This window comes from Lepidochelys kempii, chromosome 7 (assembly GCF_965140285.1).
Source record: "Lepidochelys kempii isolate rLepKem1 chromosome 7, rLepKem1.hap1, whole genome shotgun sequence".
Classification (NCBI taxonomy): Eukaryota; Metazoa; Chordata; order Testudines; family Cheloniidae; genus Lepidochelys; species Lepidochelys kempii.
In genome coordinates, this window is record NC_136386.1 from 85,681,324 (window position 1) to 85,706,972 (window position 25,649).

Consider the following 25,649-nt stretch of genomic DNA (forward strand, 5'->3'; position numbering starts at 1 on the left):
AGGGCTGTGGCAGGGGGTTGGGGTGCAGGGGGATGTGAGGGCTCTGGGCTGGGGGACAGGCTCTGGGCTAGGCCAAGGGACAAAGGCTTTGGGGTGCAGGAGGGGGCTCCAGGTTTCAGGGGACTCAGAGCTGGGGGTTGGGTTGCAGGAGGGGATATGGGCTCTGGGGTGGGTCCAGGGATGAGGGGTTTGGGGTGCAGGATGGGGCTCTGGATTGGGGGGACCTCAGGGCTGGGGCAGGGGCTCAGGGTTGGGGCACAGGCTTACTTTGGGCAGCTCCCGGTCAGCAGTGCAGTGGGGCTCAGGCAGGCTAACTGCCTGTCCTGACACTGTGGTGCGCTTGCCCTGGAAGTGGCCAGCCGGTCCAACGCTAGTAGGCAGGGGTGGGTGGGCACGAGGCTCCACATGCTGCTCTCACCCGCTGCAGGCGCTGCCCCCCCCAGCTTCCATTGGCCAGGAACTGGCCAATGGGAGTGCGGAGCTGGTGCTTGGGGCAGGAGCAGCTCATGGAGCCCCGTAGCCCCTACCGCTGAGGAGCCAGACCTGCTGCCTGCTTCCAGGGCACAGCCCGATGCCAGGACAGGTAGGCACTAGCCTGTCTTGGCTCCACAGCACCGACAACCTGACCTTTAATGTCCCTGGTGCTGACCGGCACCGCCAGGATCCCTTTTCGACTGAGTGGTCCGGCCAAGAACTGGACAACTGGTCACCCTAGCTGGGGTCCAAGAGATTTCCAGGTATTCAAGGTTTCAGAGTGGTAGCCGTGTTAGTCTGTATCAGCAAAAACAACGAGGAGTCCTTGTGGCACCTTACAGACTAACAAATTTATTTGGTTGAAGAATTGCCATTTTTAGGTCTGTTATTGAGTGACCAGAGAGAGTGAAGTGGTCTCCTACTGGTTTTTGAATGTTATGATTCCTGATGTCAGATTTGTGTCCATTTATTCTTTTGCATAGAGACTGCCTGGTTTGGTCAATGTACATGGCAGAGGGGCGTTGCTGGCACATGATGGCATATATCACACTGGTAGATGTGCAGGTGAACGAGCCCCTGATGGTGTGGCTGATGTGGTTAGGTCCTATGATGGTGTTCCATAGGCGGGTGGGCAGAGTTGGCACTGGGGTTTGTTGCAGGGTTTGGTTCCTGGGTTGGTGTTTTTGTTGTGTGGTGTGTATTTGCTTCAGGTTGGGGGGCTGTCTGTAAGCAAGGTCTGTGAGAGTGAGAGATTGTCCTTCAGGATAGGTTGTAGATCCTTGATGATGTGGTGGAGAGGTTCAAAACTTCAAAAACAGACTCCAACGTGAAACTGCAGAACTGGAATTAATTTGTAAACTGGCCACCATCAGATTAGGCCTGAATAAAGACTGGGAGTGGATGGGTCATTACACAACCTAAATTCCCCAATACGAATTTCCCTCTACTGTTATTCACACCTTCTTGTCAACTATCTGAAATGGGCCACTCTCATTACCACTTCAACTGTTATTTTTCCTCCCTTGGTATTGTGCTGTTAAGTAAATTGTCTCCTTAGACTGACCTCACACTTGGTAAGGCAACTCCCATCCTTTCATGTATTTATACCTTCTCCTGTAATTTCCACTCCATGCCTCTGATGAAGTGGGTTCTAGCCCAGCAAAGCTTGTGCCCAAACAAATTTGTTAGTCTCTAAAGTGCCACAAGGACTCCAGGTATCCCAGGGTCCCTTTCTGGTCTATTACAGATAGGGTGCCAACCCTCCAGGATTAGCCTGGAGTCTCTAGGAGTTAAAGATTATGGCATGTGATGAACTCTCCAGGAATATATCCAACCACAATTGGCAACCCTAATTACGGACCAATTTTTCTGGCCTACCCAGGCTGTGCCGCTATCCACCCTGCCCGCTGCCTTACGAGTCCGACCTGAGTTGTGTCACCGCCCTAGCCCCTGTCCCGAGCCGTGCCCCTCCCCCTCTCGCTTGAACTCCCCGCGCTGTTTCCGGCCTCGCGGCCACCACTTACTAACCGTCCCCGCTGATTGACACCCTAGAGTCCCGCCTTACATCAGTTTACTCGCAGGAGCGAGCGCGACGAACCTTAGCCCCGCCCCAGCTCGGGGGCGGAGCCCGCGGATTGGCTGGTGGTTGCACGCCCGCCCCGACTCCTGGCAGCCCCGCGGCGCAGCCTGCCTGAGTGGGGCGGGGGCCGGCCGGGCTGCTTCCACTTGAGAGATGGCGGCTGCCGTGGGGAGATCGCTGCTGCTCCGCTTTTCGCGGGGCGGCGGCGGGGCGCTGACAGCCGCCGGCTGCTTCCCCGGGCTGGGCAGGCACCGACAGCAGCACAGGACGGTGAGCGCGGCAGGCGGCGGCGGGGCTGTGCCCTTCAGGTGCCGCAGCGGGGCTGGGGGATGTGCGGGCAGGACACTGGGAAGGCGGGAGCCGCGGGACCGCAACAGCCCCCGTGGGCCGCCGCAGTCGCTTTCTCGCTGTGCGGCAGCAGCTGCTCCGCACCGGCGGCGGGCTCCGGGGGAGCAGCCCGGCCACGTTCAGCGTCTCGCGGAGCCGGCGCGGCAGGCAGGGGAGCTCGGGTCCCTCGGCGGGCGGGGCGGGACGCTCCCGTAGACACCCAGGCACTTCCCGGGGGCTCTGCCCTGTGCCCAGCCCCGCGGGGAGCCCCGCTCGGGCTTCCCCGGCGGGATCCCGAGGAGGGCCCCGGGTGCCTTAGGCGTGTGTCTGATGGGTGAGCGCGGCTGGGGTGCAGGGCTGCCGGGGCTGAGCGAGGAGGTGCTGCTGCAGTGACTGGGGAGAAGCCCTGCACTGTCCATGTCACCTCCTCTCCTGTCCGCGGGTTCCCGGGTGGATCTTGATTGCTGGGCTCGTATTGCCTGGCGGAGGGGAAAGGTTCGGGAGGCGCCGGGGGGACCCCTCGTGATGAGGCGAGCTCCTTCTGGTTAGGGCTGATAATGGTATTAACGGTGGAGAGATCCCGGGAGCTAGCAAGAGAGAGGGGGGCAACCATAAAGTGAAACAGGCCTGCTTTTGTTCTAATTGCCTTTAGAAGTGCTGAGGAGCGGCATTGGGGCTTCCTTCTTGGCGGTCAGCAGAGTGTCTTCCTTCGGGATTGTCCACAGCCATATGTGTTGGCCCCTAGCCAATGATGTAACATAGTTGTAAGAAGCTGGTCTCCCTCCCTCCCTCCCTCAGAGTAAAGTTGTATACTGAAAGCAAGATCATACAGGCTGGTTAGTTTAATTAACACTTCCTCTTAAATATGTACTTGCCTGTAATGCTTAATCTGCTAAACACATGGCAGAAAAATGATCCTTGGGGATAGGAATGAGGAAGGTAGTGTGTAGGTTGTGCATGAGGGAATAATCAAGGCTACGATGAGTCATGCAGCAGTGTCAAAGTTGATATCATTCTGCATATGACAACAAAAAACACAGAGTTGAAGGGATTAAACTATAGAATGGACAGCATTGACTTTCTAAAGGAAATGGCCCACCTTGATTATCATGCACATTGTAAAGGTAAAAGAGTGTCAGTTGTGTTGCTGAATTTTTTTTATGTATCATTAATATTGATGTGAGCTTTTCCATAGTTGTGCTGAACTCTTTGTTTTGTTTTCTAATGTTATATAAACTGTGATCCATTTTTAAACATCCCAACAAAATCCTTTCATTTATTAATACTCACAAACTTGTTTTTAAAATTTTCTAAGTGGTTCTCTAGAGTCTCTCGATAAACCCCTGTTTATCAACTCTTTGGGGACTAGAAAACCAACCTATGTAAATAAAATTAATAAAACATATGCAAGGTATGAAGGTGGAAGGGTGTACAAGGCCACTAGTGTGCTCTTACAGCTCATTAAAGCAACTGTTCAACATTCTTAGCATTATCTTACTGCATATCTGCTATAGTGATGGTTAATTTATGTGAAGTTTGAATTAAAAGTGCCTTGATTGTAGAGAGTCTGCATTTGTATCTTCCTCTACAGATCACTATCAAAAATGAAGGCTAAATTCAAATGTAACGGTGTACAGATAAGAAACAAAGGAAGTAAGAGCCAAAGTAGAAGTATAATAAAAAAGAGGCTCTTGTATCTTCTAGCTGAAAAAGTGTAACTTTAAGATGGGATCGAACATGTACAAGTTACAGATGGAAAATTTGGAACATGATCCCTCCTGCTTTTCAGTGCTACGATTTACACTGCTTCTCTGCCATCATCGTTAAGCAAACCCTGTCAAACTTCCCTTTCCCTCCACCTGCAGACTTATAAATTAATAAATGGCAAATAATCTGCATACAGATATCTGAATAGGAAATCTTTGTACAATTGTCAAGTGACAGGATAGTAAGTATTGTGATAAGACAGATGGCAGACAAGTTGCTTGTCAAATGATGTATAGGATTTTAAAAAATTAATGCCTTATTTTCTTCGTTGCTAGAGTTCAGAATGATACTAGTTTACACTGGGTTTAGAAAGTTTACAATATATTTAAACAAATGGTAGAACTACAAAATAGCTCTTTAAGGAAAGCTTAGTATCACATGTATACAAGGAGTATTTTTTAGATCTGTAATCAAGCTGAAGGAGAAGGAAAAAGTCTTTGGGGCATCCTAATCTAGCGAGATACTTGATTATACTCTGTTAGCAATCAGTTTCTGGATCAGCCTTCTCAAACTGGCCTTGGAATATGAAATAGCTTTTAATTGGCATGAATCTGGTGATGTCTGCGTTGAAGTATTAAAGTATCTAAATGTTAGTAGCCATAGGAAGTGGGAGAGGTTTAGTTTAATTTTTAGATTTTTTGTATAACTTCTTCCTGGTTTTAAAAGATATATATTGAATAACACACAAACATACTAATGTCGGGATAAAATCATAAACACAATGAGGGGAGAACATCTACAGACAGAGCAATTTTTTGTTTCCTTATTTTCCTTTCAAGATTAAATTAGACCTCTCTCGGCAATTGTCCTGTGTATACAGTAGGTGGCACTCTCTATTGGTCTGTAGCTCGGATGACTCCCGGCAACAATTCTGACTTCTATTCTGTTGCTCAAGTACATATTAGTATGTGAGTTGGATCCTCACAGTATGCTAGTTGGGTCATCAGTTAAGGACATGTAATTCACAAATAGATGAGCTTTTTGGGGGTAGAAGGGAGAGTGTGTGATAAAATACAAATGCCAAATGGAGTTTTTCTCTTTGCTGACCTTGGGCATGGGGCAGAAAAATGGGTACATTAGTGCTATAAGGAAGTGAGCTGTAGCTCACGAAAGCTTATGCTCTAATAAATTGGTTAGTCTCTAAGGTGCCACAAGTACTCCTTTTCTTTTTGCGAATACAGACTAACACGGCTGTTACTCTGAAGCAAATTAGTGTACTTCACTTAGAGACTTGGTAAAGATTTTTGTAAAATACAAATTTTGCTTATGTCTGTTTGGAAAAGCCTATTAACTATTTGTCTTCACTTGAAGAAAAAATTACTAACAGCACACCTTTGTGTACAATATGTAATAAACCAATGTGTGAGAGCTAAAAAGTAAACTGGTATGGAAGGAAGTTTCACTTAGCAAGTTTTCAAGGACTATTTCTACACAAATGAGTAAGAAAGAATTGCTGAAAATACTGTGGTATTCCTCAGTTCAGACTGTGTGTACAGAATACTCAACCATGAAATCTTCTTACAGCTCTTACCTTATCACAGGTTTCAGAGTAACAGCCATGTTAGTCTGTATTCGCAAAAAGAAAAGGAGTACTTGTGGCACCTTAGAGACTAACCAATTTATTTGAGCATGAGCTTTCGTGAGTTACAGCTCACTTCATCGGATGCATACCGTGGAAACTGCAGCAGACTTTATATACACACAGAGATCATGAAACAATACCTCCTCCCACCCCACTGTCCTGCTGGTAATAGCTTATCTAAAGTGATCATCAAGCTGGGCCATTTCCAGCACAAATCCAGGTTTCCTCACCCTCCACCCCCACCCCACACAAACTCAATCTCCTGCTGGTAATAGCCCATCCAAAGTGACCACTCTCCCTACAACGTGCATGATAATCAAGGTGGGCCATTTCCAGCACAAAACCCTATGATCCCACTGAGAGTTACCAAAAGCAACTACAGCATTTGCTCAAGAAACTCCCTGAAAAAGCACAAGATCAAATCCGCACAGACACACCCCTGGAACCCTGACCTGGGATATTCTATCTACTACCCAAGATCCATAAACCTGGAAATCCTGGGCGCCCCATCATCTCAGGCATTGGCACCCTGACAGCAGGATTGTCTGGCTATGTAGACTCCCTCTTCAGGCCCTACGCTACCAGCACTCCCAGCTACCTTCGAGACACCACTGACTTCCTGAGGAAACAACAATCCATCAGTGATCTTCCTGATAACACCATCCTGGCCACTATGGATGTAGAAGCCCTCTACACCAACATTCCACACAAAGATGGACTACAAGCCGTCAAGAACACTATCCCCGATAATGTCACGGCTAACCTGGTGGCTGAACTTTGTGACTTTGTCCTTACTCATACCTATTTTACATTTGGGGACAATGTATACCTTCAGATCAGCGGCACTGCTATGGGTACGCGCATGGCCCCACAGTGTGGTAACATTTTTATGGCTGATCTAGATCAACGCTTCCTCAGCTCTCATCCCCTAAAGCCCCTACTCTACTTGCGCTATATTGATGACATCTTCATCATCTGGACCCATGGAAAAGAAGCCCTTGAGGAATTCCACCATGATTTCAACAACTTCCATTCCACCATCAACCTCAGCCTGGTCCAGTCCACACAAGAGATCCACTTCCTGGACACTACAGTGCTAATAAACAATGGTCACATAAACACCACCCTATACCGGAAACCTACTGACCGCTGTTCCTACCTACATGCCTCCAGCTTTCACCCTGACCACACCACACGATCCATCGTCTACAGCCAAGCTCTGCGATACAACCGCATTTGCTCCAACCCCTCAGACAGAGACAAACACCTACAAGATCTCTGTCAAGCTTTCTTACAACTACAATACCCACCTGCGGAAGTGAAGAAACAGATTGATAGAGCCAGAAGAGTTCCCAGAAGTCATCTACTACAGGACAGGCCTAACAAAGAAAATAACAGAACGCCACTAGCCGTCATCTTCAGCCCCCAACTAAAACCCCTCCAACGCATTATTAAGGATCTACAACCTATCCTAAAGGATGACCCAACACTCTCTCAAATCTTGGGAGACAGGCAAGTCCTTGCCTACAGACAGCCCCGCAACCTGAAGCAAATACTCACCAACAACCACATACCACCCAACAGAACCACTAACCCAGGAACTTATCCTTGCAACAAAGCTCGTTGCCAACTGTGCCCACATATCTATTCAGGGGACACCATCACAGGGCCTAATAACATCAGCCACACTATCAGAGGCTCGTTCACCTGCACATCCACCAATGTGATATATGCCATCATGTGCCAGCAATGCCCCTCTGCCATTTACATTTGTCAAACTGGACAGTCTCTACGTAAAAGAATAAATGGACACAAATCAGATGTCAAGAATTATAACATTCATAAACCAGTCAGAGAACACTTCAATCTCTCTGGTCACGCAATTACAGACATGAAGGTCGCTGTCTTAGAACAAAAAAACTTTAAATCCAGACTCCAGTGAGAAACTACTGAATTGGAATTCATTTGCAAATTGGATACTATTAATTTAGGCTTAAATAGAGACTGGGAGTGGCTAAGTCATTATGCAAGGTAGCCTATTTCCCCTTGTTTTTTCCTACCCCCCCCCCTCGAAGTTCTGGTTTAACTTGGATTTAAACTTGGAGAGTGGTCAGTTTGGATGAGCTATTGCCAGCAGGAGAGTGAGTTTGTGTGTGTATGGGGGTGGGGGTGAGAGAGCCTGGATTTGTGCTGGAAATGGCCCAGCTTGATGATCACTTTAGATAAGCTATTACCAGCAGGACAGTGGGGTGGGAGGAGGTATTGTTTCATGATCTCTGTGTGTATATAATGTCTGCTGCAGTTTCCACAGTATGCATCCGATGAAGTGAGCTGTAACTCACGAAAGCTCATGCTCAAATAAATTGGTTAGTCCTAAGGTGCCACAAGTACTCCTTATCTTATCACAGTTCGGTTATAAATCTGTCTATAATGATACCTGTGGATTTGCTGCTTTAGTGGAAAGTTGTAATTAATGCATGACTTCTGTTTGTAAGAATGTCCAATTCTGAATTGCTACACCTTATGTAGCATTAATTCTTAATTTTTTTGTATGTCACTTAAAATTTATAATATGTTTTCAAAGTATCGCAGCTTTTCCCTAGCTTTGTATGGTACGTGTTTGTAAGACCAGCTCCTCTCATGAACTTTGATTTGGGGCATGATTCATCAGAGCAGGGAGAGACTGGATTGTATTTAATGAATAGATTCCTGCTCACTTGATTCTAAAAGTTGAGATAGCTCTAGTAGTTGATGCATTTCTCTGGTAAATACAAGATCTTACAGCATCTTAATTAAGCCCAAATTCGGTAAGCTGAAGCTACTTGTGTGGCATTACCATTTATTTGTTGTTTAACTATTAAATCTCTATTTGTTACTCTGGCTCCAGAAAGGCAGTTTGTTGAAATTGTATTTCCTGCTAAGTTTTAAAGGTGAAACTATTGCAATGGTGACTGAAATCTATGTGCTGAATATTCCTACTAACCAGACTAAGAGTAGCATTCAACCCACAAACAAGTTTAAAAACCTGTCTGGGTTCCATCTGCTCTCTCTGATACTCCACAACTCTGTGCGCCGGTGGCGGAGTCTCGCTTAGTGCGACAGAGGCTGGTCCTGGCAGAAGTCACCAGAGTTGGAGACTTCCTGGACTATGACTGCGGAGACTGGCTGGATCCCCTGATGCTTGCTCAGCGCATGGGGCTCTCTGGCCCTCATACTCCCCGGCGCATGGTTCAGGAGGTGAAGGCCGCTTTACTGCCTGGGCTACCTCGACCAAGTCCTGCGAGAGGGTGCCCCCTGCACCCCAGGCCCTCTGGACCTTTTCATCAGGCCCCTGCCCCAGGGACCCACCTGGCCACCCAACCCCTTCACTGTGAGCCAGCTGCACGAGTTATAACCAGCTTGCTTTCAGACCATGCCAGGAAACATCTGTACATGCTTGTGCTCCACACCTTTCACGTCCTCACCCTTGCGTCCCACCCCGATACAAAGTGACAGGACCTCCTACCGCTTCTGGAGGGTGAGGCACTCCGGAGGGCCAGCCCATACTCCACCCTGGTCCTGAGGCCCGCTGGAGATATCAGTTGGCAGCTCCTTCACGGGGCCGTGAGCACGGGCGTGTTCTTGGCGTGGTTCAGCCCCATCCAGGACACCTGCCCCATCTGCAGTGTGAGGGAGACCCTGGCGCACGTGTACCTGGAGTGCACCAGGTTGCAGCTCCTATTCCGGCTTCTCCAGAACCTCCTGTTCTGGTTCTGGCTGCACTTCTCCCCACACTTGTTCATCTTGCACACCCTATCTGTGGCCCTACTAAGATGTGAGACCTCCTCATCAGCCTCCTCCTGGCACTAGCCAAAGAAGCGATTTACACCACCAGGAAGAGGATGGTAGACGAGGAGGTGCTCTGTGACTGTGCGGCCTACTTCCGCTCCTTTCTGGTTTCACGCATCCGGGCAGAGTTCCTCTGGGTGGCATCTGCTGGCTCCCTTGATGCCTTCAAGGAACAGTGGGCTCTGTCTGGGGTTCTCTGTGTCCCCATCCAGTTCCCTTCATTTAGCCCTGTAACCTCACTCCTGTCCCTGTTACATCTTTAGTTGTCCCGCGTACTTAACTGAGATCCCGGACCTTGTGGATCCTCTCCTTAGGCTGGGAGAGGTCCTTTAGTAGTGGGTGGGCTCTGCCTGCCCACCTCTAGGATCCCAACAGACTGATACTCCACAGTGTCTCATTGTGACATCCAGCTGCCAGACTACTGCTGGAGTTAGGAGCAGGCCCAGAGAACCTAGAGGACATAGAATAAAAACCAAACTTTCAGAACCCTGTCCTCCAAAGGGAGGACTTTGCCTGAACACTTTTGGCTTGCTCAGTGTTTGTAGTGGATTTTCCCCCCCTGTAGTTGTAATGTTGTTGTATGGTTTTGGCAACTCTGCCTGTGGGCCCTGAAGCATGGCTTTCACTTATGCATTGAATCCCTATGTCTCTTCATCCTGGTTGGTTGGGAGCAGTTGACACAATGGAGAATTAAATGGGTTTTAGTGTCTTCTTCACAGGTCCTCTTTAATGTTGCAGTGAGTTTGGATTTTTACAGTGTGTGTGGATCCAGTCTGTGATATAAAAAATTGTGTGTATGATATTACTGCTATAATCTAATGGGCTATATTATCTGACAGTCACAAAAAGTTGTAGGGTTGAGGATTGTAAGATTACAAAGCACCACAAATATATGATGTAGAGCAGTTGATCGGTGTACCAATCAACTAGAATCCTTGCTTAGAGGAGTTGCAGACTAGTGTCCATGAGTATTTCCAATAGCACCAAGAGTATGGTATGTGTAGGGCTGGATTAAGTTTGATAGGGACCTGGGCTGTTAGAGTTTTGGGAGTCCCTCTTTGCATGTTCAGTTCCTTCCCTCTGCTGTTGTACCATCACCCAGATGCCAAACACTCTGTTAAATTACCTGTGTTGTTTTGGTTCTGGTTTTTAAATGATAGACCAGTTGGAAAGCTGAATGGAAGTTTAAATGAACAAAACCATTTTCGTTTTGGCTCGTACCTGGTAGTGATACGCATAGTGATGTTATGCTTTAATTGTCTAATTATCTATACTGGTGATACTCAGTTACGTTTTCTGACAGGCCTGATAAGACAAAGAGCACACTCTAGGGCCAAAAGGCTCTTCAGATGTTTGCTCTGTAGTGAGCCTGACTCCAGTTAGGGGGTCATGCCCTTCAAGACTAAGTGTACCAGATTAGATTTATTAATCTCAAAATAAAAGGTAAAGCATGCTGATAGGCAATAGTCTAACAAAACCTTGCATACAAGATTATACAAATGAACTGTAATGCCATAACATGCTGCTTTAATTCTATTATATTAAATTAAAATTAGAAGTTAAACTCATGAAAAAAGAATGGACCTCTAATTTCCCTTTATTACTGCCTGAAATGTTGACACTTGCTTGCATAGTCTATTTTTGGAAAAGTACTGCACAGCACACAATCAAGTAAAACTAGTGAAGCACATCAATTACTGATTTCTTTATGTTGTGTAAGTATCTGATTAAGCACCTGATTAAAAGTGTACCACTAAGTTGAAATGTATCGACACAGTCCAGTTTCAGTGTGTGAGAATGTAAATGAAATGTTTCTAAATTAATGGTATGACAGTAAACAGAAGGAAAAATAAACTGAAGTGAATCTGGCCAGTCCCCATCAGTTCTGCCTTTTAGCTCCACATCTGCCCAGCCCCCATAAGCTGTATTCCACCCCCCCACCTTCACTCTTATTGGGGTTCTTCACCTCCCGCTTCCCAGGTTGGGGGGAGGCATTGCAGTGGGTACCCCTGTGTAGGCAGAGGAGGGGTAGGTAGTTCCAGGAGTTCATCATCCCCAGGCTGGGTGTTACAGAGAGGGAGGAGTGGAGGAGCCATTACTGTTCATGGGAAGAAAGAGTGAAGCTACCATGAGCTGCAGGGTTCTCTTTGCTCCCCCTCCTCTCCTCTCCTTTGCTCTACTCTTGTGAGCAGGGACCACTCTACCCCCCCTTCCTGTGAGAATAGGTTGGCTCCTGAGGGGCAGTGAGGAGAGCTCGGCTGCTTCCTGAGGAGCTCTGATTGGCTGCTGCTGCTTAGTGAGCATGAAGGAACAGCTGGTGGCCAGTGATTGGTCAAATGGAAGTCCCATGTGGGCCAGATCTGGCCTAAGGGCTGCCAATTGAAAAACAGTGCAGTAAATTTATATATTTTGGGAGCCCCTTGAAATCTGAGGCCCTGGGTTGTAGCCCCTTAATGCTCTTGCATTAATCCAGCCCTGAGTATGTGTTCTCCAAACAGAAAAGTATGCCAGATTCCTCTCTGGTGAGTTTGTAATCTTCAGGCAGAGAAGGAAGAAGGTGCTCAGTATATACATGGTTGACACAGTGATTGGCTGAGTCTTGGTAACATAAAAAGTTTGAGGTTTTTATAGAATATGTAAGCTGTTTCCAGTTAGAGCTCATGGTTGCTATTTTCAGTTGGTAAATTCCCTGAAGATATGCTAGGAGTGGGCTTTCAAGAAAGAGTGGAAAAGCTAATGACTTTGTGGATGAGATCACCCAAAGAGGGTGTAGAATGGCAAGACATGGGGCAGAGAGCTCTGTAGTACCCCCAAGGACACTGGGAGAGACCAAGAGGAGGATCTGCTGAATAGTTAGTAGAGATTAGCATCACACAAGAGCAAGGTAGATAAGATGTCAGGAATGAATTTACAACCGTGTCAAAAGCAGTAGAGAGGTTAAGGAGGATAAGGGTGAAGCCTGGGACCCAATATTTTTGGCTACAAAGACTTGGTTATATTTTTGAAGAGAGCAGTTTCAATGGAATGAAAAAGGAGGAAGACAGAATGGAGGGAATACAAAATAGAATTGGAGCCAAAGAACTCAAGACAGCAGTTGTCTATGGATCACTTAATCTTAAAAATGAAGGGAGCTGGGAGGTAACTGAGGTCAGTGGATGATTTTTTTGAGAATGGAGGAGAGAGAGCATGCAGAACTGAAAGTTTCCAGATGACATGCAGATTGGGTAAACAATTAAGAGGACAGTTCACAGATCCAGAGCAATCTGAATTACTTGGTAAACTGGGCACAAGCAAACAAAATACATTTTAATATGGCCAAATGTAAAGTCCTACATCTAGGAACAAAGAATGTAGGCCATACTTGCAGGATGGAGGACCCTGTCCTGGAAAGTAGTGACTGAAAAAGGTTTGAGGATGATAATGAATATTCAGCCAAGAATGAGTGTGGACACATGGAAAGCCAGGGTCAAAATTGGTGAGGATAGTGATTGAGGAAAGTGAAGTTGAGATAGGGGTAAGTTTATGTGACAGGTACAGAGAGGGAGAGATGGGAAGAATTACTCAGAAGAAGTGGGAAGGACTGGAAGTAGTAGGAGAGGGAGAGGAGAAGCCTGACAACGTCCTATTGGATGGCTTGAGGTGGAATGTTACAACGTGGTATAGTACTACAAAATGTGCTGTACAAACCAGTGCCATCTTTAAACAATAGGAGTGGAGTGTGAATGAGTCAGGTACTTCACTTTTTTGCAGGTATTGGCCATTATAGTAGCCATTAGTGTTGACGCTATTGGTCTGAGGAATCTGAGGGGTGGCAATAAGATGTATGATCATTCTCTTTCAGCAACTTTTGGCTATTATGGCCAGGGCTTTCTGCTTGTCTGCTGTTTAGATAGTGGGCTTTATCCACTGACGAAGGCAGGCTGAGTAATATCTGAGAGAAAACTGTTTCTAAATGCTTGCTTCTGAAAATAAGGATTATTGTGAGGCAAGGGAACATGCAGGGAAACCTATGATTTGATTCTGTGTTGCAGCTGACTTCTACAGAGTGGTATGGATGTGGAGGGTAAGATTTTAATAGTGGGAGTTACGTGATGCAGGAATATGGTTGGAGAGATGTCTTGTGTGAAGGAGCTCTATCCAGAAGTAAACTATAAATATTTTCAAATGAGTGATTTATTTACTAAAGCTCTTAAAATATTATAATCTACATTTGTGCTGCACACTGGTTCTGAATGTCTAATCCTCATGATTTATTCCTATATAGCGATGGGGGGGGGGGAACAGTAGTGTGATGAATTCTTACATGGCATTGAGGCAAACAGAGTTGGGCTGGATTCCTGAAAGAAATTCAATTCATAGTCTCCATCTATGCAGTGTTCAGATGTTGGTTAACTCAAGGGGTTCTGGACATAATAGTAATTGCCCACTGACTTTTTAAAACAAATAAAACCAGGAGAAATTACTGAAACTGTCCCTGATCTAACCCTTCTAGTAATGCAACAAAATTGTGGGTGGGCTTCCTATATATATTCTAAGTTTTGATTTTTAGAGGAAAGACTATGGTTACTTATGTTCATCAGCACTCTGAGTTCCTCTAAGATTTCAGTGCAGGTTGTTCAGTATCAATGTAATGGTAAGTATATGGGTTAGAACCAAAGTCTGGTGATAACCTCTTTGTTCCTAGAAAAAGTTTAAATGTTCTTGTTCTAGGAGCTTTCCATTGTCTTGCATTGAACTGATAGGTTTAGGTACAGCATGTGCCCAATGATGCTGTCCATTCCATGGCTGAAACAAATGTATCAATAACCATTAAAACATTGTTACTTAGCAGGGTTTTAATAGTTTCCCTGGATTGTGTGGATTTGGAATTTTTGTGACAATATTAAAACTGTACTAATGACTACCTGCAGGCTGAAGTAGCTTATCCCCAAAGACCTCAATTTACTCAGCTCTTCTAAGCCCTACTCTCCTGGAATATACCATATCATAACTACAATTTTCAAATCAAGAGTAATTAAGACCTATTTTAAGAAGCGTGACTGTCAGATGAGTTGTAAAAATACTGTAGAGCTCATCACGTTTCTTTCTCTCTTTTAATCTTTGGGTGAGCATGCTGTGACCACAATTTGTCCACCAAATTAAAATCCTTAACACAACACTGCTATAATGTCTCCAGATGGGTTCTGGTGTTGGATTGTCTCTAGAGACCTCTTTTGCCTGTCTACATTAATCTACGTTAGAAGAATGACCCATTTCTGACAATTGGAGCAGCTAAACTTTGCTAATTCAGAAACAATTATCTGCATCAGAAACTCGCTTTTCTGCTGCACTTCCTGAGATAACCAATATGATAAGGATGGCCCATTCTTCTGTACAAACAAGTGTTAGTCATTATTCATTAGGGATAAGTTATTAGACTGCTAGTCTAACTAGATTCTCTTGGTTGGGAAGAATGGAAGAAGTGAGCTGATGGTTAGGCATCAGAAAGCTGTACTGCCCCCTTCCCCCTGAGTGCAAGCTGCGTCCCTTGTCTGATTCCTTGCATCTTGGCCATTCCTGGCTAAGGTCAACTGAAAATGGACACTCCTTGGAGCTAGTCAGCATTTCCCTTTTACCTCTGAGTGCTGCCAAACATAATTGGCTGCATGTGTAATAATTTGAGAATCTATATAATTTATGAATTGTGTGAGATTATGAATCCTCTGTCAGGCTGGAAACATCCATTTTGAGTGTGCAGTTTTTTGCCTTAACCATGATCTGTTTGCCCCCATATTGATTTGAGGTTCCAAAGGCTTCTGGCAAAAAAAAATAGAGGGCAGGAGAGAGTCTAGGTGGGTGAGGTAATATCTTTTCTCCGACCAACTTCTTTTGGTGAAAGAGACAAGCTTTCAAGGTACACTAACGTCTACTTCAAGTCAGAGGGTAGCTCATTTTAAGTATTCAATTGTTGGAAATCTAGTCACTTTAGACAGAGGATTGGTCCCTGCCCAGAAGAACAGGTTTGGCAGGGGCAAAAGTCACCTTGGCAACAAGAGTTATCTGGCAGGGGTTTGTACTTATGTGCATAGGCGCTGACTTCCTCTCTACCTGGGGGGGTGCTCATCTTTTCTTCTCCCATCCCCTGCCCACACTCTACACCTTCCCCAAAGCCCCCGTCCCGCCTCTTCCCACCACTGCTCTACCCCCACCCTCCTTTTCTCCCCTCCCCCCACCCCTTTCATTCCCCGAGTGCACCCTATCCCTGCTCCTTCCTGGAACCAACCTGCATGTCGTGAAACAGCTGCTCACAGTGGGTGATAGGCCCTGGGAGGGAGGGGGAGGAGTGATCAGTGGGGGAGAGGTGCTGCGGGGTGGGGGAGGGAAGAGGCGGGAGCTTGGCTGCTGGTGGATGCTGAGAACCCACTATCTTTTCTCCGTGGGTGCTCTAGCTCTGGGAAAGAGCTGATGTGGGAAAGCTGACAGGGGTGGCACCTGACACAGAGGGATGAGAGTTTTAAAAAGGGTAGAAACTGTTCTGCTCAGGGGTCATCTTAAGTCTATGAGGAAGATACTACTCTCCATTTAATGGCCTTCATGAGGCAGGGGATACCTTCCAGAGACAACTTGCTGGACATTTTATGGTCCCGAAGGACTTCCAAGGGAAGGGTGAGATAGAAAGTGACATTCACATAGTGTTTGTTTTGGATGATTTGTACTCTTGTGCTTTATATGATTTAAGTATCAAAGAGCAAATTGAGTCAGACTCTGTGCAGAGTGTGAGTGTGCATTAACTTTTTCACAACTGCTGTGTGCCCCTGAGGAAATAAAACTATAAACCAGAAGCTTCACATCTTAGAGATGGGGTTCTGAGACTGTGTGTGTTTAAGTAACTGGGTTATCTTGTAAGGGTCAGTGCTGGTCCTGGGGGCCTAAGGCGGGTGTGCTGAGGGGCTTCATTTCTGAGAAGTGGCAGACCGAGTCAGTGCCCAGAAAATGTGCCAGACGGGCCAAGGGAGGAACCTGTACTACAGCTTGTTGACTCTCCAGAAGCTTGAAACACCTGTTTAGGGATCCAGAGCATCAGGCTTGGATTCATCTCAAAGCCGTCCCAGTAGGAGGCCAGGAGGGGGCACTTGTTAGGATCTGTGACCACATGTAAGGCAAAATGTGTCTGCTGCCTCAGACCAGATGTGCTGCCACAGTTTTGAAGGGCGCAGTATCCCATAGGCTGAGTGTTGAACCATTTCTAGTCCTGGTGAACAAGTGGACATCTAACATGGTTGGCTTTTTTTGGTAAAACAGAATCCATGGCAAGCTAAAAACCTTGGACTGAAGTGATGTTTTTATTATACATAGTTTGACTTGTACCAAATAGTGGATGGGAAACAAGGGGACAGGCTGCTTTGAATGAGAAAAGGGCCTGATAACTTGCTTTTAGTCTTGTCATTCTACTGCAGGGGTGGGCAAACTTTTTGGCCCAAAGGCCCATCTGGGAATAGAAATTGTATGATGGGCCATGCATGCTCAGAAAATTGGGGTTGGGGTGTGGGCGAGGGCTCTGGTTGGGGGTGCAGGCTCTGGGGTGGGACCAGAAATGAGGAGTTCAGGGTGCAGGAGGGGGCTCTGGGCTTGGGCGGGGGAGTGGGGTGCAGGGGGGTGGGCAAGTTAGGGCTCCAGCTGGGTGTGCAGACTCTGGGGTGGAGTTGGGGATGAGGGGTTTGGAGTGCAGGAGGGTGCTCCAGGCTGCAATTAAGGGGTTCAAAGCGTGGGAGGGGGATCAGGGCTGGGGCAGGGGGTTGGGGCATGGGGAAAGGCTCAGGGATGCAGGTTCCGGGCAGTGCTTATCTCAAGCTGCTTCCGGAAGCAGCAGCATGTCCCTTCTCTGGCTCCTATGCGGAGGCTCTGCACACTTTCCCTGCAGCTCCCATTGGAGTGCCAGAGAGGGGCCATGCGGCTGCTTCCGGGAGCTGCATGGAGCAGACCCCAACCCTGCTCCCTTGGCTGGAGCTCCCAGCAGGAGCTTGGGGGCTGGCTTAAAACAGCTGGCGGGCCGTAGTTTTCCCACCGCTGCTCTAAAAGCTCTGTTCAGAGCATGTACAAGGACTATATGATAGTGTTGTGCTTCCAAACCTGAAAGGAATTGCACCTCCCTAAACTGTCCATCTTTGGATTGCTCCCTCCCATGGTTATTCCTCTTCAGGAATAATTATTCCTTCCCTCTGTTCCAGTCCCCACCTCTCTGGGTGTTTTGTTCAGCATCTCTCCCTCCATTATGCCTCACCCCCTTCCACCAGGCTGAATACTGCTTCTGCAGCACTCTCACTTTAGGTCTAGAAACTTCATAAGACAGAAAGCACTACCTTTGGGCTGGTTCACCTACCTGAACGATTGCTCTGTTTATGGTACTGAAATGTGGTAATGTAGGAGTGTATGGAGTAACTGTTATCATAGGAATATTTTTTGGAGAAGAAACCACCTTGGGTATTGCTGGTATAGTAAAGAGTGTTCAGTGATGTGGTTTTTCAGCAAACTAAATGTTTTTAGGCCCTCTAGGACAGATCAGTCCTGAGCATTGAGAAGAAAGTGGCTTATCATTTTTTTTTTTTTTTCCTGTTAAAGTTTTCGCAGCCCTTTACTTTCCCCATGTTAATGTCTCGTATTGCATCCTATTAATAAAGATGAAAACATATAGTTTTCCAGTAGGACACCAAATAACTTTCCAATAGTAGATGATCTCACACTGGCTTGCTGCCTCTTGTAAAATATAAAGTACCTTACCCCTCTTCATGAAGAGGGTGAATTATGATGTCCTTAAATCGCTGTGGCAGCTTTTAGGAATGATTAAAGTTGCATAGCTCCACCGTGATAAGTGGGAGAGCAGAAATTCAGAGTATTTGAGCTTGTCTTGGTAGATCACTTGAATTAGCCGTTATGGAGGGACAGGGACTGCCATACAATGAGATAATTCCCAGACTTATGAAGCTGACAGTGACCGTTCTGAATTTGATTTGGGGATTGCAGTTATGTGCTCCATTTAAGGAGGACTTTGAGTGTACTTCTGTACACAGGTACAGTTGTTAAGCTTTAGACTGACAGTATAGCATCACTTGTTAAATGCAATATGTCTGTAGTGCTTCTCCTCTAGGATTAGTGCAAGGCTTGAAGTGGTCTGGGGAGGTCAGTCACACACTTAAATAAAGTTGAGGTGGTATGGTTATTGGAAAGGAGGTAAAATATGCTTAAATAAGTTATCTGACTCTTAATGTTTTTGATCTTAAGAGTTTCCATCATGAACAGTGACATACCTGTCACTTTTCTGAGAGCACTTTTAGCTGAGACTTGGCAGACTGACTTGTGTGCTGTACTTGTTTTGGAACCAGTGCTATGCAGACTTCCTGTGTAACAAATAATTGCAGGCCCTGTTCTCCCCAGGGAAGGAGAGCAGACCTTCTTTTTGCATCCCTGATAGGCACTAAAAACTTGATGCTGAATGACAGTCATTTGTACATACCATCTTGTAATACAGGGTAAACATATTAGAGAAAATCTTAAAAACAATAAAAGAACCTGTGCATGCTAAAAAGATTACCAGAGATCACCCCCAACTCCAGTCTCAAGCTCTGGTCGGTGTCAGTCCTTCAAAACCCACAGCTGGGTTTTCCCTGTGGCAACAAGTTCATAACTGTTACAGATTCAGAACTATAACCCAGACTGTGCAGTTCAGCCTTTTGTTTGCATAATTCCTGCTTTGATGACTACCTGTTCCCAGAGACTGGACAGCAGACAATGACCCACCACTCCTCAGAGCATAGTTTCAAAAGTCTAGGTTTTTGCATATCTGGAGGTGGGGAATTTACATTAACCTCTCCCTTGGTGTTCCTCATGAAATCCACTTCATACTTACTGTCGCAAAAGACCATTTTTGTCTGCCACATTTTCAGTATAGTCCTTTTAAACTCCCAGGCCACACATCACACCTGTCTCCCCTGCCCCCCAACAGAGGTTACTTCCAGTCCCAGCCCACAGTAATACATAAACTTGCGCGTAATACAATGGACCCCAAAGGAACTCAGTAAGGTCTCCCAAGGGTATGTGGGAAACCGCCACAGCTACCACAAATTTATCATCTGGGCTAAGTCTGCATATACCCTGGAGCTGGGAAATGACAAATGGTCATCTCTTGTTACATGGCACACAGAGTTGCCAGGAATCAGTGCAAACTGCATCCTCTCTTCCAGATGCTGAGTATCATCTCTAATACTTCCAGTCCATCCTCTATCTTTCAAACATGGGCCTGAGGAGCAATTCCTATGTTGCTCCTCTCCTCTTTCTCCTGGCTGGCAGTCTAATATTCACCAAGTCTCTGAGCCAGCCAAAATTTTTTTGTTTCTTTACTTCTGTGTTCAAAAAAAAAAAAAAAGCAAGCAATGGTTTGGGTTTTTTTGAGATAATGCAGTATGACCCCATAATCATATTAATTTTTAAAGGGAGTGGGTAGCTTTCACCATTGTGAGGCTCTTTAAGACCAAATTTAAGTTTCCTTTAAGTTTTTATTTGTAACATCCTCAGCCACCATTCTGGCTTCTCGTTGATGTGATGTTGGTAGAAGGGAGACTCTGGTTCGTTTAGTTTGGGTAGGAGATACAATCTTTACGTTTAAAGTTTGTTTGCTAAAAGTTGGTGTACTGTGTCTTCTGCTTATCGGATAGTCTCACCTGTATTTCTTGTGTTCCCTCCATCTTAGTTGTACACTTCTTTCTTATGTTGCACTTACATTGTAAATTCTTTGGTACAGAGTCAGTGTTCTATGTGCTTTTACAATATATAGTACAGTTCAAACCCTTATCCCATGATTGGGACCCGTAGGTCTGTTTGTAACACTAATAAAGGGGAATCTTAACTTGAGAACTAAAATAACAAATTGCCTATTCAGGAGAGGTTTCTTAAGTCTTATGAAAAACTTGAAATCCAAAAGAAGCAGGAATGAGTAAAACACAAATTCAGCACTTAAACCTGTTACCTTCTCCGATCTCATTACACTCAATGGAAAAACTGACAATGTGCCAATGACTCGTGGAAATGTTGCAGAGGGTTCCTACCTCTTTTTTCACAAATGTTTGCTCTCCTGGGATAACTTCAAATGGAGGTATTTTCTTTGCATTCCCTTGTCTCCTGTTACCTCATATAGAATATTTGTGGAAGTAAGTGTTCGCTAAAATCCTTACTTCCTGCTACCAGAAGAAGTTCCCATTGTGCATTTTTCTGATCTCCAAAGTAGCAAAAGTAATAAATATTCATACTACCAGTCAAAATGCAAACAATGAGCTTTAATCAGAATGGCCGAGTCCAAGGTATATTTTTGAATTTCAAAGATCTGTTGACATAAACTATTTTTAGAGAGATTTTTTAAAATTATTCCTTTTAAATGGAGAGCTGAACCCTATTTAGTGCTTTTCCCATAACATAGCAATCTCATTCTGATTTGCTGTTCGACTCAGAAAAGAATGCACTCTGCCTGGCAAAGTACCTCTAAAAATGGGAAAGCTTTAAATATATAATGACTTCTCTTGTCTCTAAGTGTAGACATAGCCTAGGGGTGTGTTTTCCAGCTCACGTAGCTGTACCTGTGCTATCTCCACTTGAGAGAGGTGTTTTTTTTTTGTTTTGTTTTTTGTTTTTTTAAGTGTAGCCACGGTAACACGGGCAGTGGCAGTGGTGGCACAGGCTTGGGAACCCACCCCCTACAAATCTGCCTTACTCCATGTTACTGCTGCCCTGCCCATGCTACCATGGTTGCACGACTATTTTTAGCAGCTAGTGCAGGAACGGCAACATGAGCTGGGAGCCGCACCCCTAGCTCTTGAGTGCAGGTGTAGTCCTAATGACAGATGAGGATTTTAAGAGAACAGGGGGACTGTTAGAACTAATTTATCAAGATATGCATGTGGTTTATATTAATGCTAGAGAATCATCCAGAGGCCAGAAGTTTGCCTCTGGGATTTGGAGGACTGCTGATGAGAATGAATCGGTATTCCGGTTGTATGTGATAACAAACACTTTATAGAGGAAGAATGATTTAAAGGTCTCTCAGTACAGTCTGATTTTTCCATGTCCCAGCCATGTGTTCTGGTTCTAGATAGAACTGGAACGTAGGCTGTGTATTGAACTTGAATAAATCTATTATAAGATGCTTATGTTAAGCCGGAAGAATCTTGCTTGGTTTGTAGTGGCTGGATTTCTCGTGTGTGTGTGCGTGCGCAGGAGAGGGAATGGAAGAATAACTTACTTTCTCCTTAGATGACCGTGAGCAAAAATATGCTGAGATTGCATAGCAAAAAGTCTGTTCCTTTTTTTAGCATGGAAATGCTCTCATTTACCGTGTTTGGGAAATTTTCTTGGCTTTCCGCAGAAGAAAAAGCGGGAGTTAGAAATTTTTTCTTCACATGACAGACGATCGTGTGTTCAAAATTCATAACAGCATCTGCTATACTGCTACACTCCAATTAAAAACCCACAGCTAGTCAGTGCCACTTGACTCAGGCTAGGGGGCTATTTAATTGCCATGTAGATGCTTGGGCTGGATTCTGGGCTCTAGGCCCCAGAGAGGTGTGAGGGTCCCAGAGGATCCCCAACATCTACACTGCAGTTAAAGCATCCCACAAGCCTGAGTCAGCTGGCACAGATGAGCTGCGGGTGTCTAACTGCAGCAGAGACACATCCTATAAGCTCATAAGGGCTTGTTGCTGAAAAGAGTGTTAGCCCCACTCAGAGATTGATTTTTTTTTTTTTAATGGTACAGACTGTAATACCTGGAGTTTTGTTGGATTTAATTGTTTTAGCAGTTTGCAGTTTTGGTAATTAATACACAACTGCATTCCTATTCCTTTCCATTTGGTGATATCGTATTAAATTTGAACGAGTTGGGTGGCTGCAAGGAAATCAAGTTAGTCTGTATCCTTGTGAGCAAGACTTGTATATAAGTAATGTGTATTACTAAAAACTCAGCAATAAATTCAAGAACTACAGGGAGAAACATTACCTTCCTGCTGTAATTTCCAGATATGTTGTTGTGCTTGTAGGACTGACTTGCAAAAAAAATGATGCAGTACTGTTTATTTGGCTGTCCCTTAAACTTAATGACTGTAATTATCATTGAAGTGCTGAAGCAGCAGAGGGAATGATATTTGGGACATTTCCAGGTACTTGATCTATAAGAAGGCAAGTGAGGGCAAGGCTATAGGAGAAAACGTTAGGTGGACATGTAGATGCTTATTTTGGCTGCAGTGGGAGTGCTGCCACTGTAGATTGAATGTACAGAATTAGTTAAACTAATGTATAATGTTCATTATGTAATACCAGGAGTTTTAGTTTGGAGGTGACTTGGTTGCTTTGAGGCAGGAAATACTACTTTTGTCCAAGATGGTGTCCGTTAATAGCTCATGTTTACTCCTACGTATCGTATATTAAGAAGCCTAGCCCTAGAGAGCGATGTTGTACTCCATCTATAGGAGAGCTGTTTGAGCCAATATGAAAGTGAGTGGACAGGCAAGGGAGAGAGGGTTCATAGTTTAAGATGGATCTTTAGTATCTCCAGTCAGACTGTAAGTTCATTCATGGCAAACTTGGGTTGGCAGGGAACTGAAGCATTGCTTCAGTAATTAAGCTACTCAGGTAAGCAGCACTGGAAAAATGGACAACCATGATCTAAACTAGTCCAGAACTGGGAATATAGCTTTTCTGGTAGTGCTTTTCTACATGGGTAAACAGTTTTGTTTTCAAAATGTAACATGAGCTTCCGTTTCTCTTATTGGACTGTCTGTTTCGTTTTATATCTCTTCATACAATGCACATGTCCTTTGAATTGAAGTTGCCACATAATATATCACTCATATAAATAGTTCTGTTCACAGTAATTTTAACTTAATTTATTTGATTTGGCAGTATTTGTAAAACAGAATTACTCTGGACTGACATGTTTGTATGATGGAGTGCAATATTTAGGGATGTCTTCTCAGAATTGTAATGATGAAGCCTCATTGTAGTTTTATGGAAACATCTACATGATCATTTACATCGATATCTGTATTAAAGTGTGATCCATTTTGTGTTTGACAATTAAATGACATACACTTATTCAGTATGAACTAGTTAGCTGCAGACATACTAACTTTCTTGGTGGAAGATGGTTCTGTTTTCCTACTTCATGGAAGGAAACTAGAGATATAAAATTATAAATATAAACTGGAGTTGAAGCTTGTACTTTCTGATTTGTAGTTTAAAAATGGAAAATCTGGCTTTATAGTAAATATCTCTGGATTTTCAAATTAGAATCAGTAATATTTAACAATAGTCCATCAGTCTCGTTTCTATATTTAGAGAAATTAGCTCACTGAAAGCAATTAAATCAGTTATTTTTGCCTCATTGAATTTCCAAGTGATCTAGTTTAATGCCCGTTAAAATGAATTATTTTGATTTACTTTTGGTGTAAATGTTCATGTGCAAATAGTTACACTTGTCTCTGAAGTAGTGTCTGGTTTCTCTTTAACTGTCAAAGTGAGCAGCCCCTTTTACTCAGCAGAAGCAAACACAGCTACCCATATAGGTTGTCTAATAAAGTAATTATTAAAAATTTCCCCTGTTGATGAATCATGTTTTCACTTAAGAGTTGGCATGTTTAATTTTATTCTCTGAACTAGTGTGCCAATCAGTTTGGCGTAATGCAGAATTAATTACAGGAGCTTCCCTTTTACAGGAAGCTCACTGTAATAAGTAGGCAGGGTGGGAATAAGAGGAAGCAAACAGGACCCATTCATGACTTTTCATGATGGTGGGCACCACACTTGTATTGATAGAGAAGCTGAGTAAGAATAATTCAGATCCCTGGAAATACTTCTACCAGTTGACCTGTTATAGTAGATTTAGACCAGTTATGCTGCTGTTTGGTGTCAATAGATTGCTGTGCCCAAAACATGCACAAAGTATTCGCTACAGGTTTCACCAGCCAAGATTCTCCCATCCTACCCCAATGTCCATCTTCTGGTTGAATTATTGGAAATTTTGTTCATAATACAGACATGTGTTAATCCAGAAGGTCAAAGATGGATTTGGGTTTTTTTAATATGTATCTAAAAACACCAAAGGTAGTTAGGATTTTTAAGAGGAGGTGGAAAGGGCTGCCATTGATAGCTGAGAAACTTAATACTATGCTACTTGAAACTATACTCCTTTCAACCATGTTGGTTCTTTTTTTGTCTATTGGGGTTCTTTATATGTTAAATTTTTTGGTGTCTTTTTTTTCCCTCCCCCCCCCCCCCCGACAGACTCTTCTGTTAAGTGTGACTAGCTCAGTGGTTGCAAGAATATTGGAAAAACAGGGAAGAGCTGGAGGCATTAGGGGAGATAAAAATGAATTTACTAGTCCTAGACCACAGCTCTAAAGAGGACACTTTGTGAAGTACAGGACATGGGAAACTTATTTGGAAATCAAGTACACTGAAAAAGTTCAGTTATTATTTGAGTATTATTGTTGAGGTGGAAAATTGGAGTTCTTTCCTCCCTTTCAGGAAATATGTACACTTTTTTTCCTAAGGATTATCTATCTTCAGATGGCAGTTCAACCCCACTTTCCTTAAAATGGCCACCTACAAATAGTATACAAAATAATCCTATAACACAAGAACGAACATGCTCCCTCTCTCTCTCTCTCCTGCTTACAATCCTCCAAATACCTTGGAGGAGGTGGTGAGAGAGGGAGTCTGATCCAGATTCTTCCTCAACATTTTCCAGAGTTGCGGTCCTATGCAGCAGGATGTGATTTATTGACCTGCACACTTGGAGTAATATAGCCTCAACTGTGGACTTTACCGGTCAGTAGTAAATCAATTTGGAGTGGGAGTCTGGATTCACCAGCTTCCACACAGTGATTGCAACATGCAGCTCTCAATCTGGTGTCCTTGTGCTGCAGGTCGGGGGCCAGCTCAGCGCACAGCTCCACGAAGGTTGCTTTATGCACCCTAAAGTTCTGTACCCACTGGTCGTCATCGCACATCTGTATGACAATGCGATTCCACCAATCCGTGGTTGTTTCCCTAGCCCAAAAGCAACACTCTACT

General features: G+C 44.6%; 1 protein-coding gene across 4 annotated transcripts in view; it reads left to right on the forward strand.

Moving 5' to 3' along the window:
- The first annotated feature begins 2,117 nt into the window (after positions 1-2,117).
- The window catches only part of MCU (mitochondrial calcium uniporter), a 149,774-nt gene continuing 126,242 nt past the window's right edge, over positions 2,118-25,649 (forward strand). Inside the window, exons 1-2 of one of the 4 annotated variants that reach the window (XM_073353628.2) lie at positions 2,265-2,323; positions 3,972-7,886. In XM_073353628.2, the coding sequence (XP_073209729.1) occupies positions 6,403-7,671 (1,269 nt within the window). In that variant the 5' untranslated portion in view covers positions 2,265-2,323; positions 3,972-6,402 and the 3' untranslated portion in view covers positions 7,672-7,886. Of the gene's footprint in view, positions 2,324-3,971; positions 7,887-25,649 lie in introns of those variants that run through there. The other 3 variants (XM_073353633.2, XM_073353629.2, XM_073353630.2) reach the window with 3 other exon arrangements.